This window comes from Argiope bruennichi, chromosome 8 (genome assembly GCF_947563725.1).
Source record: "Argiope bruennichi chromosome 8, qqArgBrue1.1, whole genome shotgun sequence".
Classification (NCBI taxonomy): Eukaryota; Metazoa; Arthropoda; class Arachnida; order Araneae; family Araneidae; genus Argiope; species Argiope bruennichi.
The window spans coordinates 79,197,651-79,220,397 of NC_079158.1; the positions used below are offsets into that span (position 1 = coordinate 79,197,651).

The 22,747-nt window shown below is 27.0% G+C and overlaps 1 protein-coding gene across 1 annotated transcript in view; it reads left to right on the forward strand.

Moving 5' to 3' along the window:
* LOC129981975 (cell adhesion molecule Dscam2-like) overlaps positions 1 to 22,747 on the forward strand; it is a 560,888-nt gene that overhangs the window by 103,311 nt on the left and 434,830 nt on the right. Inside the window, exon 2 of the mRNA XM_056093054.1 lies at positions 4,228 to 4,542. Within this exon, the coding sequence (XP_055949029.1) occupies positions 4,228 to 4,542 (315 nt within the window). The remainder of the gene's footprint in view (positions 1 to 4,227; positions 4,543 to 22,747) is intronic.

Here is a 22,747-nt window from a genome sequence, read left to right on the forward strand (position 1 = left end):
ATACATTCGTAAGAATGTGATAAAATACAGTTGATATTGGAGATGCTCTCTTTTAATAAAAGTTACCTCCCTCCTATGAATTAAAATCAATATAGATCTTAAGAAAAGCCCATCTCTCTAACCCTTCTTTCATTGTACTGTCCATGAGAAATATTTGATTCAGTTCTCATCAAGTTAACTGTTCAAGACAGGAATACTGAAAATTTCAATATAGTAGATACTGAAACCAAGAATCTACAAACAAAGAAATCTGTCGGAATCCGATGGAATGATCTAGGACGCTAAAGATTCCTTGATACTATGACTAATCCATTACATATACTTTCTTTATCGAACTTCATACTGTAATTGTGCAGGAGATTCCTCGCGCTCAAAGTAGTTTCCACTCGTTTGGATTCAGTAAAGAATCAGGAAATCCTATAGTTGCTGTTTAAAAATACCAATTACGCATATTTTACCATAGCGCAATTTTTCTCTTGTACAAATACGAAACTATCAAGAAATTTCAAATACTCCAATCCAAAATTAGATTAATTAATAAAATTTCTATATCCACAGTGGGATTTTGTCGAAGATAGGAGAGAAGGCATTCTATGTACCTGAATTTTAGAGTTGATAATACTGAATTTCCATACATTCAATTTAATAACCAAACGAAAGGAAAAATTCTTTTTGAACTGAGACGTCGATATGGTTCATTGTACACTCATCAGGAATTTAAAAATTAAATAAACAAGTTTCATTAAATTTTATTTAATGCAGCTAAAAGACTAATTATGATACTAATGGCTAAAGAAAACCTCACTAAATCTTTCAGCTTCTATAGCTGGTGTAATAATTGTGTACCTACATCGTAATTAAGTTAGTTTCACCTTGCGAGAACAAAAATTTTCTTTCTATTTCCAAGTAGTAAGTGGTTATTTTATTTAGGGTATCAGAACATTCACTAATTCCTTTTATTTAGGTCAGGCACATTCTCATTTTATCCATTGCAACTCCTAAAAGGCTAATCATGGAACAAGGATGCTAAATTGATAACGAAATATGGGGTTTTATGTCACCCCGTTTAATTTCCAGGTTCAAAATTACTCTTTATTGTATTTTTTAACCTTTTTCTGATATTAAAAGGCTAAATCTTAATTTCGAAGGATTTATATAGTTTCAGAATATATCTTTAAATATTTATATAAATAATTCTTTAAATATTAATATTTAAATAATTATTTATGATTATATCATATTTATTCATGTTCTTTTGTAGCATAAAAGCTATAAAAGTTTTTATTTCCACCTATTGGACATTTGCAAAGAAAAATAATTCATTGCATTAAAAAAAGCAATAAACATACATAATATACTCTCTTATATTCCACTACATTCCACTAGAGGGTACAAGGTACAACAAATTGATCATCATATACATACCGCCTAAAAATACATTTTTATGCATATTTAAGACTGCAATACCTACAAATGAACGCTATATCATTAAAGATTAAACAATAGTAAATTTCTAATGCATAAATTAAAACTCAGTTGATTCGATGATTAAAATAAAAGTCACTAAAAATCTGAAGTAAATAAAGACTGATCTTTAAATGATGGAATCTAGAGAACTTTTCCATACCATTTTATTGATTATAGATTAATAAATATATATTGTTTGAAATTGAAATATCTGAAATTAATATTTTGAACATTGCGAAATACATATATTTCTATCGTGCATCCAATCATTTAATTTTAAGAGATAAATAATTTCATTAACTTATCAAATATTATTACAATCGAAAAAAATAGTTATTTTTTATTTAATTTGATGAATTAAGAAATATTACAGATTTAAATCAAATGAAAATATCGCCATGCAACTATCCTTTAAGAAAACAAATGTCCATTGAATAATTTATTGTACAAAGAAGTGAAATTTCTTAACAGGTATGAGGATGTAATACGAAAAGTGTAAGATAAATATTCATATAAATGTATATAAATATTGGATGATATCATCAAAAATAGTAAAACATATATTAATTGGTAAAACTAAACATTTAATTATCTTAAACAACACAGGATCTATAAAAATATCTAATTCACTGATTTCAGACATTTTTATCTTTTTGCATATCGTAACACAACGAAAAAATTACGGATAACATGTATTAACTTTAGTGTATATTTGATTTACATTGTTACCATAATTAATTAACATGTTCTATTTAATTTATTAATTTTCAAATCAAAATGAATTAACATTAAACAAGACATAAATAACTAAAAATATTATAATCTCATATCGCAAATTGGTCTACTTCACTCAAAAAAAAAAAGATATAATAATCGAGGAAAGGATATCATTCATTATTACGTCTGCTGCATTTCTGCTATAATTCAATTTCCGTTCTTGTTTGTATCAGAAGATTTAATTATAGGACTGTAATTATATAAAGATAAAGTTAATTATTTTGCAAGAAAGATAAATTAGATTACAAGTAACTTATTTTTTTTCATCCATATGAATTTCTGGAATTTTATTTTATTCTAGAGAAAGATAGTATTTTGAATAAATTAAAATTAACATTTATATTTTTTGCTCATTTTCTGCGAAAACATTCAGTATTTCAATGTGTATTTTCTGTTTCAGTATTTTGATTAATATATCTTGAAAGTTATTAAAGTCATTGCTTGAATATATATTGAAACATATAAATGTAACATGTGATATAATTAGATTATTATGTATTGAATTCGTAACAGACTGAGAGAGTTATGGTAACCAGGCTTACTTTATCTATTGGCATGTAGCTTCAAAAAGCAGCAAATTCAGCATATCACAATAAATAAATAAATAATATAATTTAATATGCAGTTAGAAAAAGTAATAAAATGAAATCACCTTCATTGAAATATGATCATTTCAAATGAAAAATTTACTATGGTTCTATAAGCGTTCTTCTAATAGGCAGAAGTCTGAGAATATTTCAAAGATGTCGCTTCACGGTAAAAGGAATTTGTTATAAGACAATTCCAACTGGTCTGCTATTAAGTGAAAGATAGCAAGTAATGTCATTCCACACATTCTTTCAAACAGATTCACAGCTCGATAAACCAATTAATGTCAGCCAAAAGTGTTTGTCGAATTTACATTTTCATTCGAATAAAGAATTTCCTCGAGATTCAATTTATGACACAAGGGACCAGGAATGTTGTATGTTTAAAGTGCAACATTCGTTTCAGTCATTGACGGGGATTTTAAGTGGCATTTGAAAAGCATTTAACGTGTCACGAACAAGTAACTTGCAAAACCTTTCACATCATGAATTTATAAATTCATGATGTGAAAGGTTTTGTAAGTTATATTCATGCAGTTGCAATATTACATTAATCAAAACACTACATAAAACAATTACAGAACTTCCTGATATGAGCAATCAGGGTACCTAGCACATATAATTACCAAACGAAGTTATGATATTCGAACAATTATAATGACACTCGACAAATCATGGGCAAGCCACTTACATGTCATGTTTTTTTTTTTTTTTTTTTTTTTTTAAATTAACGGTGTGTACAATGTTGTTTCTTGCATTAATATGTTATATTCATTGGAACTCATTTTAGGACAGTTTTATGTCAGAAATCTCCTGATATATGCAGTCAGAGTATTTACTTGAAGTAATTACCAGATACAAAGATAACAGTAGAACCACAGTCTTTAGTACTATTTCTGACACTCGATAGACCACGAACAAGCCACTTACACATCATGATTTTTTTTTTAAATTCATGGTGCGTAAAGTGTTGTTTATTGCATTCATGCTATTGCAATGTTATATTCATCGGAGTACTCCTTTGAACAATTTTAAGTCAGAAATCTCCTGCTATATGCAGTCAGAGTACTTGATGTAATTACAAGGTGTGATTATCTTGTTAGAATAGTAGTTTTTATTGCTATTATGTGTGCCATATATTAGACATTACTTATTGAATTTTCTATAAAATTCCATAGGATGAATGAAAAAATATTTGAAATACACGAATAAATGCATATGATTGATACATCTTAATTTACGGGAGAAACGTATCATCAAGTTATGTTCCTTTAAAATAAATAAATTGTTGATAATTTCTTGAATTTATCCCACCATAAAAATTTTGATTGGTGTGAAATAGTATTAATTAATTTAATATACTTTTTAACTCTAGTTTGTTATCTTTTTTTTTCAGAATGTGCTCAAAGTTTCCGTGGCCCATCCTTCACTAAAGAACCACCAAATAAAGCGGTATTTCATAATTCCTCTGGTACTATTATTCCTTGCCACGCAACAGGAGTACCACAACCAACGATATATTGGACAAAAGGTGATTGGACTCGATTACCAAATGTTCCAGGCTTGCGACATTCTAGACAAGATGGCTCTTTAGTCTTCCAACCTTTCAGAGCTGAAGAGTATAGGCAAGATATCCATGGTGCTGTGTACCGATGTGTTGCAACAAATAGTTTTGGATCCATTGGGTCAACAGAAGTTCATGTTCGTGGTGGTAAGTATATATATGAAATCATTTCTTTTTTAAACATAGTTAACCCGTAACGGAAGGCATGAGCCGGCGTCATGGCATAGGGGTAGCGCGTCTTCCTCGTGATTTGAGCTTCCCGAGTTCGAGTCCCAGTTCGGACATGGTTGTTCTTCATCTGTGTTCGATCTGTGAGCTGTGTGAATGTGCCCTCCTGTAAAAAGGGGTTGTGCGAATGAATGTGGGAGTTTCATATTCCTACGAGCTTGAAATCAGACTTCTGCCCTTGGCTTATCAGAGGTCTTTACCCTCAGAAACTACTGCAACTCCTTTCCTTGGTAACGCAGGCACGGCATCATCAAAATCATCACCACTGGAGACATGAATTCACTCACGCTACCAGAGACATGGAATCAAAAGGACTCCTTTGTTATTTTCCTTTTTTTCTATTTGTAAACAACATTATAATTTATTTTGGAAACACAATACATTCTGGAAATCATGTAGTTATAAAAAATATTGAAAATAGTAATATTAAAATTTTAAAAGTTATAATAATTAATGGTGTAAAGATGTTATAAGAAAAATCTGAACAATCTTTTAATGAATATTTACTTTGTTTAGATCGGAATTACACTAATGTTAATAACTATTAGAATTTAACAAACAATTATGAATAATACAATATTTTAAAATATTATTTTAAGATTATTTCTGTATTCCTTTTGCGTCATTCAAATTATAAGCAGTTTCAGAGACATGTGTCAATTCTATAATTAACAGTAAAAATTTTGAAAAAGCATAATTCGGTTATACGTACGTGTTCATACTTAGACTTTTGCCAACATACAGCTGAAAGAACAACTTGAAGGTACTGAGGAGATGATTGTATGCAAGGACGAAATACCAATGATAATCAGACCTAATGAATAACGCGGAGTCTTTTTGGGTTAAGTTTTAATTTTTTCTAAAAAAAGAAACTTATAAACTGAACTATAATAATATCTAGAAAAAAAAAACAGTATGTCAAAGTTTATAAAATGAAATCTTCTAGGTGAATCTCAGATTAATTATATTACTAAAAATAAACTTCTCTTTCATTTATAATTATTGATAAGCTACAGTAACTTAAAATTATTAATCTTATTTGAAAATTTCAAATTCATATATTAAAGGGGAATAAAGGGACTAAAAACATTTAGTTTCCATTTCCAAATGGTCGATAAACTATCAAGAATGTTTGCAAGATAATATTTAAACAGCTTTAAAATTGACTGTTATTATTAATGATTGACTTTTAATAATCTTTAAACAGTTTTATGACTTGTTATTTTGGAAATTTAATTAAGAGAAAAACAGAACCTATGTGAAATGATTCATAAGCAGTAAATAAATAAACATTTTAAAATTTAAATGAAATAAAATTTATTAGAAATATATTTATTTACATCCAAAAAATTCAGATCAAAGTAATAAGTTGAAATATGACATTTTCATGGCTATTATATATAATAGATTATATCTGTTTCGGTAATTGCTAATTGTAATTTTGCATAATGGAAACGCTGTCTTTTCAAATAATATTTAATTTTTTCCTTTGCATATTTTTTGCATAATACAGCAATGACAAGAAAAAAATCTTCTCCTAAATCTAAATATTAAGAAATCAAATATTCATCTTTAATAGATAGCCTTGCAAATCCAAATTCTTAGCAATTCCAAGAATTTCATTAAACATTTATCATCAAAATCAAACATTGAACCTGAAAACACTTCTTATATTTTAAGCTCAATAATTATTCATTCCGCAAATGAGAAAAAATTCTTAAAATAACAAAAACTGAATAATTCATAACCCAAATTACATAAAAGAAAGAAAAAGCAAAAAACTTCACCATCTCCAAGTATAAGAGTTCTTCATACATTCCCCGAACCAATCAAAAAGACATCAAATATGTAAGACCAAACACGAACTTATGTAAAATCCAGTAAAATAAGTTTATCAGGGAGAAAGATTTATTGAATGTCCTTTTATCAACACGATGGTGGTATGATTGGCAAAACATCGGAAAACTTATCGCGTGCCAAAAGCAATAGAGCGGTCATCTTCTGTAATTAGCGACGATGGGCGTAGCCCCATTCACAACTATTCTTTCCTGACAGGAAAGGTAATAGAAATAAGTGTTTGCCGCTGCAGCTGCAGGTGCATGCAAAAGTCGGAATATGCCTTAAAAGTACATGTCAATTTCTCTTTTAATGAACCAATCGCAGCGTTCTGCTGTGGACTTAATGCACCTCAATTTCTCTCCCCGTTTGTTGGCTGCTGAATTTGCAGGTTGAATGGAGAACCTAATGAAGTTGATATGGATGTTAGAGACTGCGGGGATACCGACGTTTATCGCTAATTTGTTGCTACATTGATGGAATGAGTTGTCACTTGCATATGCGTTTACCGCGACACAAAATTATCTTTAAATAAGATAATTCCGTGGCTTAATAAAGCCGTGGCTCTGGTGATTTACTTGCTAGCAATTTGTAATTATTTTCTGACTTCAAGGAGGTAAATTTACATTACGGAAATGCTTAAGATGAGGATTCATCTTGGAAGTAAAATACATAGAAAGTGAAGGAAATTGGTTTAGTTTAGATTTTACTAAGATTGGAAAACTTCTTGGCTAGTGATTGTTAAGATGGATTTATTTAATTCAAAATTGGACGCAATTACATTTGTTGTTATGAGTTATTTTAACTTGTACCACTAAAGCTTTTATAAATTTGACAATGGATAGATATAACTAGTTTTAATCAGCTTAATAGTTATAATTTATATTAAATTAAGAATCAAGGAATTTCATATTACTTTTATTTTCATTAAAATACTAAATGTTCTGATTCGTATTTTTTTAAAAAAATTTTCCATTAGAATTCCATTGTTACAACCTCTTTAATAGCTTTTTAACTTAAATAGGGATATTAAATATTTAATTTTGTTTAAGTAATATTTTGAGCAAAATAAATGCTTAATTTTACTAAGAAAATATTTAGCTACATTTAAAAAATAATTTTAGTCTTCAGGATTCAGAATTATTTAAGATACCTAAATCTTCAACATTTTGATATGAGTTGCGCATAATTTTATTTAAAATATTTATTTTGGCTAATTATAACAAGGATTAAAGAAAAGAGTTTTTTTTTTTTAAAATCACATATTACTTTTTTTTTTCATTTCACAGACGGAAAGAAAAAAATATTGATGGAATAAAGATGTGCCTGAAATTTAGGAGACTCGTGATTAACGTCTTTAAATTTCCTTCTGATGAATTTACTTTAAAAAGTGATCAACTCAAGTTGATAATAACCAAGTACTAAACATAAACAATTCCGATTGTTATATTTCAAACGCTGAGATCAAAGAAAAATTACTCTTTTACTTTTCAAAATCAAGAATTTTTTAAAAGCCCAATATTTAACTCTCCATTTAAATGAAAGAAACTCAAGGAGAAAAGCAAATCAAGTCTAATATTAACACCCAAAATATATTCAAACGTATTTTTTGAAACAATTATTGAATTAAATAATAAAATGTTCCAATATTATAAACATAGCTGACAGTTGGGATGGAATTCTCTCATTTATATGCATAGATCTTCCGGCACGGGAAGTGATATTAATTTGGTATTAGTAATAATGACCCTTCAGAGGGCTAAACTGAGTAAATTAATTTTAATAGCTATTATTAATTAATTTTACAACCTATTATTAAGATAACAAATCAAGATAACAATCATTTTAGTTGTAATGTAAATATTATAAATATTGTAATGATTATCACTTGATGATTATAAACGAAAATCTAGCAACTATAAACAATCAGTTTTAATGTATTTAATATGCTTCAGGTTATAAAATATTTGTAACTTTTGTATTAAATGATTTTATCTACGTTTGAATCGCATTAAAATACTCTGAAGAATTTTTAATTTACGCTTTAATTTCTCATTATATTAAAATAATAACTTAAAGTTATGTTAAGCCTTTTAATGTCTCTTAAGTCTCTTAAAGTTATATTAATTAGATACAACTGAATAATTTGCATATTTTTCACTTCGGAATATTCTTATTTATTTGAAAAAAATGTCGAAAGGTTTCATTTCTAAATGTTTTTGGAAATATTATCTCCGAAGCAAATCGCATTGCCTTTTTTTAAAGCTATTTTAAAATCTCATATATTGTACAGATAAAAGAGTACACAGGATTGTTTCATTCATGGTAAAACCTTTTGGATAAAGACGTACAGGCAACTCTGTATTTTTCTTTGCATTCCGACTCGCCTTGGATCTTGTTAGGAGTAAATTCAATCCCAAAACGGAGCTAAAAGTAAAAATGAAAAAAAGCAAAAAAAAAAAAAAAGAATTTTTAAGAAAACAGAAGAGACGAAAAAGTAAACTTCGAAACTGGAAACAAATCTCCAGAGTTTGGAGACAGTTCTGGTGCAAACGTTGTTTCATATGACGCAAGGAAGAATAAGAAATAAATTTATAAATAAATAAATACAGCGTGAACGATGTTATCCACAATTCCGCTTTTTTTCCTGTAACCAATTTAACGTTTCTATCTGATCCTGAAGAACTCGATATGCGAAAGGCGAACACCGACTTGCTGGTTCCTTGTTTGCAAATTAATTTATCGCCCGGCATGTATGGAGTATGCAAGTAACCTGGATGACAAGGGCGGTGCTGGAGCTTAGAGTCGAAATGCCGCGGAGGTTTGTTGTGTTTGCTGCGTCTGCTTATGCAGTTTTTCTTGCTTGTTAATGATAGCATTGTTGAATACCAGCGCCGTGCGTCACTCTGGGTTTTACCTCAAAAAGAATTCTGAGTGGAATGTAAACAAAAAATTTGGAGTTGGAAAGAAATGTGTCATTTTGGGAAGAATTTGTTTTCTGAGGAATAAAGACGCATTCATGTAATTGTCCTTTTTCATTTTTCAGAAGTATGCACGGATTTTAGATATGTGACCTCAGCAATAAATATCGAAATAATAATTTCCACTTAAAAATGTTTTATTCACTTCATATCTAATTAAATTCATATTAATTAATATTTTAAACGAAAGATCAGAAATGAAAATAGTAAATTAATTTTTATCTATGTATAATATATTTATTTAAATTGGATCATGAATTATAACATTTTCAGAAATGGGACCGTATTTTAAATCGAAGGTATGAAAGAAGTAATTAAAAAAATTCAAAAGAAGAATTTCAGCAATGATTTAAATAAAGATTTGAATCTTATTGTTATAAAAATAGTTGATTGTTATTTTTTTAAGTAAAATAAATAGAAATACTCTTATGACAACAAATTTTATTATTTAGAATAGAGTCAATTAGAATAATTGGGAACAAATTTGGTAGACTTCGTATTATTAAAATTGAAAAGATCACATAATTTATGTGAGTTCTTAGTCATATTCTAAAAGGCTCCTTAAATAATATCTTTGAAATTAATTTATTAATTAACCAGCCTTAGTTACAGCAAAATTCATAATTATCTTGATCTATTTCGAGTTAATCCACACACACACCAGGAGGTAAATATTTATAGGTGTTTTGGGATCTGATCACTGTAATAAGCTAATTTGAAGAGAAATTTATTTGAAATAATGAAAACTACCAGATAATTTGTCAGAATTTATTTCAGTGCGTTTTCCTGTTTACTCCAAATACTGTTTCACTTGGTTTCTATACTGTTCTTGTTTAACTGGTTTTCAACAATAATGTAATGTTTACAATAATGATTGTTTATATGAAATATTGCATATAAACAGTCATATCTATTCAATTCTATCAGTTTGGACACATTTATAATCTTTTTATATTTAATTTTTCGGGAAATGCAAGAAAATGAACTTTTATAAAAAATGTTATAATATATGAATATAATGACACCCTAAAGGGCCTATCTAAGATTTTGAAGAAAAAAATGATGAGTAAGAAATAGTTCATTTCAGTTGTAGAAAATCTTGAGTTCTTGATTCAATTGAAGTGTTATCTTTATTTCAATTAATTTTATTATGACATTTCAGTTGACTGAAAAAAATATATTTATCTACACAAATACCTACTTCAGCTTGAAGTATAAATTTTATATCAGCATTAGAAATCGCAAGCTATAGCTATCATTAATGACCAAAACAATGAATTATTGAAATTGCTGCTGTTCAAATTTTCCAGTTGACAACTATATCAACTTCTAATATTATATAATCCTATATTTTATATAACATATATAATATTTAACTGTAAAGAATATTAAACCCTTTTGCATTTTAATTATGTAATTAAAATGTTTGAAGAATATAATTAAGTATGACATTATGATGGAGTATTTAATGAGAACATGTTTGTTTAGTTCAATAACTAATAAACGATAAATCAGAAGAAACCCATCATCAAAAGTCATCATTTGATGATGGCTTTTAAAATATTTAGATTAACGTTGTTGTCTTTAAAAAATCCACCTATCACTATGCTCCATCAAGGGTGCTAGATTTAATTTGATTGCAATGTTTTAAGATATATAAATTATCGGAAATATTCACAATTTAAGTACTTATTTGTACGTAAATTTTCCGTAATCATTGGAAAAATGTAATGGGTAAGGGACATTAAAGTTACTTGAACGCTAAATATCAATTAAATAGGATGAAGCTAATTAAGTAAAATACTTGTCTGAAAAGTCGTTTGGCTTATTCGATAACATTTAGTCTGATACCGTTAAAGATAATTTGAAGTGGTGATTTTTCTCATTTCTTTTATTACCTAGATATTAACTGATTTTCTAAGGGTCCATTAAATATAAGGAGTGCTTTTTAGAGATAACATAATACTAATTCAAGCATAATCATCTTATTTGTCTTCTATCCCAGAAGTTAAATTTTCCTCTTTTCTTGAAGACCGTCGTAAAATCTTTTTCTCCATCGTTAAATATTTAATCAATTAACTTTGTTTAAGATGAAATCATTTATAAATAAAATAAATTCGTTTTATGGATTTTTTTCACAAAATTTAGAATTGTGTGCTGTACATCGTTTTCATATACATAGATATGTATTGAATATAATTAAATTTATAATATTTTGAATAGAATTTAAAATTAAGATCAAAGTAACATTCCGCGTTTTCAAATGTATCTTAAATTATCACTAAGTGCGTAGATGATATAGCATAAAGGGAATTAGATTCAATAGCACACAAAATAAGTGCTTGCAGTATAATTACTGTAAGGACTTCAAAAGAAAAATTTACAACCAAAATTACTATATGACTAGAAATTACTTTAATGACTACACTTATTTTATTTATTTGATAAAAATATCAGATCGGTCGTAAAATATTTTTATTCTTCATTGAAATTTTAATCAATAAATTGTGCATAATATGAAATCATTTATAACTTAGAAATAAATATGGAATGTTAATAGTTTTTTTACTTGGAAATTTCTACAAGCATATATAGAATCTTTAATTCATGGGCATATATATATATATATATTTAATTTTCTTAAGATAAAAGTAATACTTTTCGTTTTGAAAAAATTATTATATAAGTACATAAATGCTATGTCTTAAAGATAAAAAAAAAGATTGAGCATAGTATAGATATAAGTAATTATTGTTTCAAGTCTAATTAGTATTATAATTTCAAAAGCGTAGATTGGAAAGGAAAATCACCACATGAAAGGTAATTATTATTACTGGATTAGGTCCGTTACTTTTTTGTTTGATAAAATAAGAGAAGAATTGCAGAGTTAGTATAGTTTTAGTTCTGTTTTGTTATATTTTAAAAGAGTTTTTATACTTGATTTTTTTTAAATATATAGAGAGAAGGTAATTTAATTTTTGTTTCATTCAAATGCATAATGTCAAATTTTCCATGAATTATAATTATGAGTAATTGAATTTTAATTTTGGTACGAAATAAATAAATGAACAAATGTTGTCCCAAGAAAGCAAAACACGCATTTATTTCCTTAATTGTTGTACTTAATATTTATTTCCAGTTATAAAGTTTTATTAAATAAGACTGATGATTTTATCAAAACACTGTAATTTTTTTAAAGGCTGAAGAAAAAGTTTATTTATTTGATTTTTTTTTTTTTTTTTTTTTTTACGCTCTTGTAAGATAAAAGTTTCAATTCGTAAGTTTTATCTTCTATATTTTTTAATGCACACAATGCATTTGAAAATAATAATTTATATTAGAAATAAAAATTTCTTCATTACAAAATACCACGTTATGAAAAAAAAATAATTGCTATTATTTGATACTGATGTTCCTTTTATTGGTCAAATGCTGTATCTTTATGACGGAAGAATGAGGAATTGAATATTTAAAATTCCCCAGAAAAGTAAAGCAATACCGAAGTAGGAAATAAAATTATTTGCCCCCCCCCTTTAGGTATGATTTTAAGCTTTCTAGAAGAATTAACTATTTGAGTAACGATGAACATTTTAAAATGCTGTTGATTTGTACCTAATGAAATCACAATGGAACCTAACTATAGAAGGATTCAAATGTCGTTTTCTGATGTCCAGCCATCTTTCTAGAAAGCGTATTTACAAAATTGTTCAGCTGTAGAGAAACTGAGTAGTTATTCATGCAAAAATTTACATTTCGCATATTTTTATTTGAATGATAATACAATGAACAATCAATTTATAATTTAATATTACATAAGCAGCAATGCAAGGAGTGCCAAAGGATTATAAACGGCCTACATGGACAGGTACAATCAGATCATATCGAAAGTTTTGTAATAGGACTCTATATTAGGTACAATCAAGTCCTTTTCGACTGATAACAGAAATTCGGGCATTAGAAGGTTGCTGTAATCGTAAATTGTCAAGATGATAAAAATCCCTTCTTTATACGATTAGTTAATCATCATCAACCATTCTCTGTGACTGTGTGGTGCGATCTTTTTAAAAACTTGCTGGATGTTCCCATTTTGTGTAGCATTAGGCTGAATGGAGCCGATATATTCAGTTATTTTTAATTGGTGTTGTATATGCAGATTAATTATATATGTGGTTCAAATCAGATGTTGTTCCTACCCACCACATGCAAGCTGTGGAACAATGATTGGATACAAAACTCCCTAGAAGGAAAAGCATTCCATACTGTTGAATTTAATCCTAGATAAGATAATCTAAGATTAAATGCAATAGTATTTTAAAGCATTTGATTTTTATTTATGCATTTGATGGATCAAATGGACTTCATGCATTTGAATTTTATTTAGGCGGTCGTTACATTCTTCAATGTACAATATGCCTCTTAGAGACATAAAAGTCGAAGCCAACGGATTCAAGGAATCTATCTTGATGTTAGAGTTTACAACAGGGTCACGTACGTTCAATAGCATTTTGTTAGCGTGTTAGAATTCGTTTTTGGTGATGAAAAATGCTCATATCGAAAAGATGTGTAAGCATTCAATGAATGCATTATTTGATTGCGTTTTGAAGTTAAATTAGAATTAATACATATTTTATCATTTTCTTTTCCCATTCTTTTAATAAACTATTGTGTTATGAGAAGCATAAAATGTACCATGAAATTAAGCAGTATTAAACAGTATGGAACTTACCATGAAATGCTTGTCCAAATACAGGTATGCTAAAGCAAATCAATATTTTTGTTTGATTTTGTTTTTTGTTTAGTCAGTAATCCATAAATTTTAAACCAACTAATTTAAATTTTAATATATCAGCAAATTTTGCGTACTAAAGCATAAAACAAATGTGTTTATAAATATATTTAAGAGCAATATTTTACTTATTGAAACCTTTTCATAAAGGCTTAGTATAAAGCAAATTTCGATATTTTTATCACTCTATATAGATCCTTAAAAAATTTTCTACTTTATTTCATGAAACTGAAAGGTTATTCTTATTGCAATATTTAATAAATTAAAAGCAGGTTTCAATATTTTGCGAGTCTTTTTATAAAAGATTTATGTTTAATGCCGGTGTAAACCTAGAGTTCTGGTAAATTTTATCCAGACATTCAATAATCATGGATACAATGCCATGGGTGTATAATGAAACAATCCAGCAGGGTCAGTAAAAAAATACTCTGCTTTATTAAGCACGATTACACGGACATGCAAACAACAAAACATATTCCAAGTGAACACAAAAACCTCACTTTGGTAAAATCAAATTGGTGAAAAAACTACTGTAACACAATACAGAGTTCAATGGGAACTCAAGGCCATTCTCTCTAGTTTCAGTTACTTTTGACTACTAATTTCGTAGACAAATCCAGGATTGTTATTCAACAGACGATCTAACGCCGACTCAGAACTTGGCTCACTTCAGCTATGTTATCCCGTTTTCTTATAATTTCCTTGAGAGAATGAAAGAAGTTCTGGAAATAATCCTAATTCGCATTTTAAAGAACCTCTAGTCAAAGTTCCTGCACATTCTAAAATCTACCATTTTGCTGCCTTCCTTATGATGGAACTAACTACACTAGAAGGCAAAATTGCAAATTCTCAACAATACATTACTGGATAATCTGAAACGAAACAACGAAATACAATTTATTTCTCATTATATCTTAGTACAATGTAGTTTAATACATTTTGTGTGTCCTTAATTTATTTACTTATTAAATTTAAATAACGATATGATTAATTTTAATAATTACTTGATTTTAATTAAAAGCGGCACTTCTGTATTCCATGTGCCTAGTTGGAAACACAATGTTAACTTTTGATTAAAATTCAGTTTTATCATACGAACATTTATGGAAGCAATTATTAAAATTATTTTGCAAACCTGAAGAACGATAGTCTTATTCTTCCATTATTTATTATTTTTCCTAATGCATTATGAACAATCAAATGAAATCTGATTTTGCGTCGTAAAGTCTGAAACACGAAGTATTGTTGCTCTTGAATAACCCTATTATATATATATATATATATATTTTTGTGAAACATTTAAAGTGTTTAAGGAAAAATAATATACATTTTATCTTATTTTCTGAAATAAAAAAGAGCACCGAAAAAATTATATTCAGTTATCTAGTATTACAGTACTAGTCATATATCTAAACTAAAATTTTTGCATTAAATTGTTATTCAGTAATTAAATAACTGTAAGGAACAAAAGGACATAACAGATAATACTATAAGTTATTCAATTATTAATAGATTTAGTAAAAAATAACAACTCTTAAAATTTGATAATGATGTTCTATTAGATCATAGAATTGTTTAGACTCATTTTAAGAAATCAGTTTGCTTGACATTTAACTTGTCTGCGATAAAGCGAATTACTACAAATAAATCATAAATATTTTGTTCATTTTCCATAAATGTAAATTCTTAACTATGAATGGTATAGTTAATCTTTAATATTCCCAAGATAAATTACAAAATTATTCCTAAAGTAAAATGAATATTGATGCATTTTTTTTAAATTATTATTTCAATTAGTCTGCTTTTAGAGCCAAATTAGATTCATTGAAGTCTCTTTAAAAATATGTTTCTTTATTCATCACAACTATTTCATCATAATTTTCAACTTTAGTTAGCGAAAATTATTTTGATTTAAACCTTGCATAAGAATAAATTATATTTATTCTCTAGGTTGTCTGCCCATGAATCATTTAAATTTGTTTTTATAAAAGTTTTCATTCAATACTTTATTTCATTTTTTATACATATAAAATATAAAATTCTATAATCTATTTAATATTTAATAAAGCTTAAATAGTTTTTATGGAAATCTGAAATTATAATCGTTGTCATCTAATGCGAACAAACGTTTCATTCATAATCGATATCCATCTTTTTCTGATATTGCATAGCTGAATCTTGCGAAAAATTCAAGGATAAAAGATTTGATTAAATTAGATTATCACTATTGATTTTTAGTAAAGAAATTTTGCTTCCTTCATGTATTTTAAATATATGTTACAAAATCTTAATAGTGCGAGGACTTCAATAAAAAAACATTCCAATGCTTTTGATTTTTCTTTCTCCATTATTTCATGATTATGTATTACTTGCGTCATTTTTTTTTCTTCTTACTGGTTAATTGTAAGAGCGAAAATATCTTATTTTTAAATTTTAAAAATAAAATGCAAGCTTTACTCTTTATTCATAATTCTTTAGCTTAGATCTTTAGATGAATTATCAAGATTTCTCGAATGCAAATAGCATTTATAGTTTCTGAAGTTTTTATTTTAAGCACAGAGATAAAGAATGCTTTGCCGTCTATAAGTGAGTTAATATTAAATCTAAAGAAAGTAATTCAAGTTAATATATTTAATTATTAAATGTGTTATTAACAAATAGTCATAGAAACAGATGTTAACATTTTAAATTATATTTTACAAGTTGCTATTTTGTACAATGTTGCTATCATTAAGTAAAATCGAAAAACTAGTGAATACTTATAATTTATGTATCATATGCTCTTGCAGTGTGCATTAATGCCTTAATAAGGATAGTACCCTTGTACAATACATTAATAATGATAGTACGCAAAAACAGTACATTAATAATGCTAGTATTCTAAGCTGTAACAAAAATATATCCTCGTTGTGAAAATAAATTCCATTTAATTATTTAGTATTTTCGTTTAAAATATTTTTTAATAATCTATTTAATTACTTACTTCCTTTTACTTTTTGTAGGAAATATTTTTTTAAATGCTTGTTTGTAGTATCTAGATATCTTAAAAGGATTCGGAATTACGAAAAGCAAATATTTCCTAAGACATTCCACATATTGAGTTTCAAGCATCAGAAAGGAAAGTGTGCAAAAGAAAAATACTCTAGTACATCTTTTTGTCTTGTAACAACATTAGGAACTGTAGCCCAAATTTTTTCTAAATCTAAAACACGATAATCAAATGAAAGAAACGTATTATATTGTTGTACCAGAAAGTGGGGCAGCAAAGAAACAAAAAAGTATAAAAAAGCGTAAAAAGAAGTCCGAATTGAAGTGTGAAAGTGGAGTGATGTTAATGGAAAAACGTAGTTTAGATTAATTTAATAAAATTCACAGAAACAACTGAACAATAAAAAAAAAAACATTTGGGCCGAAAAAAATATTTCTTATTTTATAAATTTTTGTCGAGACTCATGAACAAATGTGCATTATAAGAAAATATTTCTAATCAAAAATATTTTTTACTAATATGTATTCAACTATAATTTGTGAGAATTATTCATTTCCATAGAGGTTGGATGGTGTTTATTTCAATTCATAAATATATCAAATTAGACGGAATAAAAAGTTTTTATTTGCAAAATACATTAAATAAAAAAAAATATATCATTTTTTAAAAAAAAATAATGAACATATTAATTACAAAAAAAATATTTGAGATTTCAGTTAGTTTATACCAAAAAGTAAAAACTGTTATTTAAAGAGAAACCAAAACCATTTATTTATTTTGCAAAAGCAAAGTAATTCTACCAAATTTAACTAAATTTTAATTTACCATAGTTTTATAAAATGTTAATGTTTCATTTTAAATTCATAACTTTGAGTTTGCAGTTATTTTTCTGCCAAAAATTAATTATATATATTTTTTTTAAAAAAATTTGATTTTTTAATCCTTTACTTTAATAGAAAAATACAGATAACTTTCTTTTAATTCATATATTACCTGTAAATTACAATGTTTTTTCTTCAATTTACCTAACAAGTTTCAACTTTTAACTATTGTTTTTGATATACTTACCTGGCAGCTTTATCATACATTTGGAATTTTTGTTTTGCTTAATCATTCTAAAAAGAAATGCTGCATTATTACTGATGCATTCATATTTATACTTACTCATACTTATATTTATACTCATATTTATACTTATACTTATACTCATATATATACTTACGCATTCGTTCTTACTAATTTAAGCATTTTTACAACTGCATTGATCTACCCTTGTGGCACGTTCAAAGAAGTTATAAAATATTAAAAAAGTTAGTCGAGTATATATAGTTAAAATATAACAATACTGTCTATGATTGCCTTTGTATAAGAAACTGAAATAGATATTGCTTACAACATATAACTATTCTTGCAATACAGACAATATATGAAATAGAATTTTAAAAAAATATATAACAGAATATTCAAAAATATTTATTAAAATTCATTAAATTTGCAAATTTATGGATATAAAATATTATGCAAATAATAAAAACAGACATTCTGACAAATACCTTATAAAATTTAAAAAAATATTTATTTTAAGGATACCACTGAATTTTCTATAAACGTGAAGATTATTATATACTAGCCGCCTTTGGCGACCAGCCGGTTCGCCAATCTTAATGTTCATTAAAATTTTAATAATTAAATATTTTATGCAATTTCTACTTTAATAGCTTCTTCATCAAAATATTTTAAAACTTCAAATTTTGATTATCATATAATCCATTCATAATATTATAAAGGCCTTCAGTCATAACGTAATATGTATCTCTCTCATTTTCTGTTAGCACCCGTAGAATTTATGCTTTAAATTAAAGTGGAAAGAATTTATCTTCAATTAATATAATAATATTTTTTACTGAAACAAAGCATTTTTTTTATAATCTGATTACTGAAAATAGAGCCACTCTGCGTTTAAACTTTATGGGCACTAAAGAATATCTTTTTAAATTTATGTAATATCTCAAGAGTGGGTCAACAAAATTTTCTTAGATTCATTATGAGCAGATCGATTAATTAGCAATGTTTAAATTTAAATGCATCAAACACTAAGAAAATAAAACGAATCGTTTAAAATAAACGGTTGAAAACGGTAGAATTTATGCTTTAAATTAAAGTGGAAAGAATTTATCTTCAATTAATATAATAATATTTTTTACTGAAACAAAGCATTTTTTTATAATCTGATTACTGAAAATAGAGTCACTCAGCGTTTAAACTTTATGGGCACTAAAGAATATCTTTTTTAATTTATGTAATATCTCAAGAGTTGGTCAACAAAATTTTCTTAGATTCATTATGAGCAGATCGATTAATTAACAATGTTTAAATTTAAATGCATCAAACACTAAGAAAATAAAACGAATCGTTTAAAATAAACGGTTGAAAACAGGTTTTAAAAAAACTACTTAAAAAACGATGTACTTAAAACTATAAGCATATACAAAAATATATAACTAACATAAATACAATTTACTTACAAAAGCATGCAACTAACCCAAAAATAATTTAAATCATCCATTGATAACGTTGTCATGGGAACAATCAGAACAGAATGCGCATGCGTGAATTTTCTTCGCCGGTTACGTAACGCAAATACGTGATTTTTTCTACGCCAGTTGGGGTAACGCTATGCGGATTAGAAATTTTAAATTTCCTTTATTCTGTTTTATTTTAATTCAAAAGTACTTCAGAATGAATCTGAAAGATTGATTCATTAACAATGTTTAATTTTAAATGCATTAAACATTAAGAAAATAAACAGAACCGATTGAAATAATCCACCGAAAAATTTTAACACTAGCATCATTACTGTTGGAAGAAAAAAAAACTGAAGCCTTTCTCGTTTGGCGCTGGGGATAATGGAAGATTTTTTTGGCGAAAAAGTTGGCGGTGGGGAAAATGGAAGATTTTTTTGGCGGGAAAGTTAGTTTTTAATTAATAATTAAAATTCTAATTAAAAATTCGAAAAAAGAAACCCCAGGTGCACATTTCTAACCTTTAAGGTATACATGTACCAAATTTGGTAGCTGTATGTCAAACGGTCTGGCCTGTAGAGCGCCAACACACACACACACACACACACACACACACACACACACACACACACACACACACACACACACACACACACACACACACACACACACACACACACACACACACATTGAGCTTTATTATAAGTATAGATTAAACCCACAGATTATTATTTGCATGAAAGCTGATATTGTATTTTATACCCTATATCATATTTTAGAAATCGCATTATTAATAAAGAAATTCATTTAAAAAGTGTTTATATTAAATGTAAATTAAAATTGAAGCTTCTTTAATTTTATTATGAGTTATTTTTTTCCCTATCTTCTCCTGTTATAATTTGCATGTGCTTTCAAGTTGAGTGATTTCTCCTGTAAATAGTTATTTATATTCTCAAAAATTTACATACCCGATGAAAAATATTAATTGATTTTAAAATTTAGTAATTATCAATTTTAAGAAGTAGCATGAGTACTTGTAGAAAGTAATTATCATATGTCCATTAGACGCATATGCATTGTTATCAGGCAATTATTGCATTAAAATAGCCATTCAATTTGACCATAATACAGAAAAGTGCTCTTTTAAATTTATTCCATTTTATTCTTTTAAAATGGAAATAGAAAAACAGCTTATACTTACATATAAATATGAATCCCAATAATTTTCAAAAACTATGCCTGCACTTATCATTAAAAAATATTTCGCATTTCCTTGTCCACCGAATTATCCTATTAAAAACAGGTTATACATGCATTTAGGAATGGTAAAACTTTATCTGTCAACACATTATATATAAATAAAAAAAAATGTAAGGGAAAGAAACTGCTTTTAAACTTTCTCCTTAATCACTTAAATGCCAAGAAATTCGTGACAGCTAACCATGACAAAAATATACGATAAGACTTTATAATGGGAGAAAACATCAAGTAAAACCACTCAATGACTTTTCTTTTCCATTAGAAAATATTTTTTAATTCCCACTTTTAATTATACTCTTTTCCAGTTACTCCAACGATTGAGTATTCCTTGGAAAAATCCATTAATTTCAGCACCTTACGTCAAGAGAAAGATATAACTCAGAAAAGGGATATTAATTTCCGTTCTACTCTTTTGAGACAGCCAGGATAAATGGAAACGATCTCTCTAAATTTTGTTCTTATCTTTTAAATGACTCTTTTCGAAATGTGTACACGAGTTGAGAATTTTTCATAAATAATCTCCAGAACATTTCATCTCTGATTTATTTATTTCGTCTTTTGTGAATTGCTGTAATTACCCTGAAGCAAAGCCAAATTGTGCAATGGCACGGGGGATATTTAATGGCGTTGTAATAATTATCAATACAAACAGCTGGATTTATTTGTCAAAATGTCTCTGTCTCTAAGGTCTTTTCCGATGTTGGTCTTTATTGGGAAATTTTATCAATAACATTTTACTACAGAACAGAATGTTTATTGCTTTCAAATATGATGTCTTTAAATCTTAATAAATAGTAACTAATAAAGACATTAAATTTCATTAATATAATTTTTTTACAATAAATTTATTAAAATTGATGGAATTCTGGTTAACTGTAGGATGGGAAAGTAATTCGTTAGTCATTTGTTCACCATCTTTAAATTGAGAAGTATACTATTTTTATTTTTTTTAAATTATTTCAAAGGGTGACATTTTTTGTATTTGAAAAGTTATTAAACTAAGTTGATTTTAAACTCTTCATGAAATGAGGTTATATTTGCTATTAACAATTTCAAAAGCATGGAATTGTAATATTGTATATATATATATATATATATATATATATATATATTATCTGCTTTTATTATGATTTCAAAATCATTATTATTTCGGATATAACGCAGATGCTTCTTGAAATTTTTGTGATATATTTCTGTTTTAATTACATCATCAACCCATTTATCACCTGCTGCAATTCAAATTAATTTAATTCCATCTATATTACCAATATCTCGATATTCTGGATAATAAAGGATATCTTTTATATAGCATATTGATTTTCGATATGGTAAAAATAATTTTAATGTAATATAATTTTATTTAAAAAAAGAGCAAGAATCACCAGTATTGAACATCGTGCAATGATATGTCATTTTAATGTTTTCTTAAGGTTCTGTGTGTTTTATTTGCACATAAATTTAATTAAATATTCTAATAAACAACCAGTTGTTTATTAGAATGAAATATTAGTTATCATAATCATAAGTTATCATAAACAACCAGTTGTTTATTTAATGTGTTTAAATTATTAGTTTGACCATAAAAGTTATCGAAAATAGAATGCGCATGCAAGAACTGCCATATATCAATTATTAGCTTCAACGGTAAAAGGTTCCATTAGAAATATTGGTTACGTTTCATTTCATTTATTCTTTTATGCACATTATGATATTCAAACGCTCTTCAAAAATATATTTAAACTTCAAATTA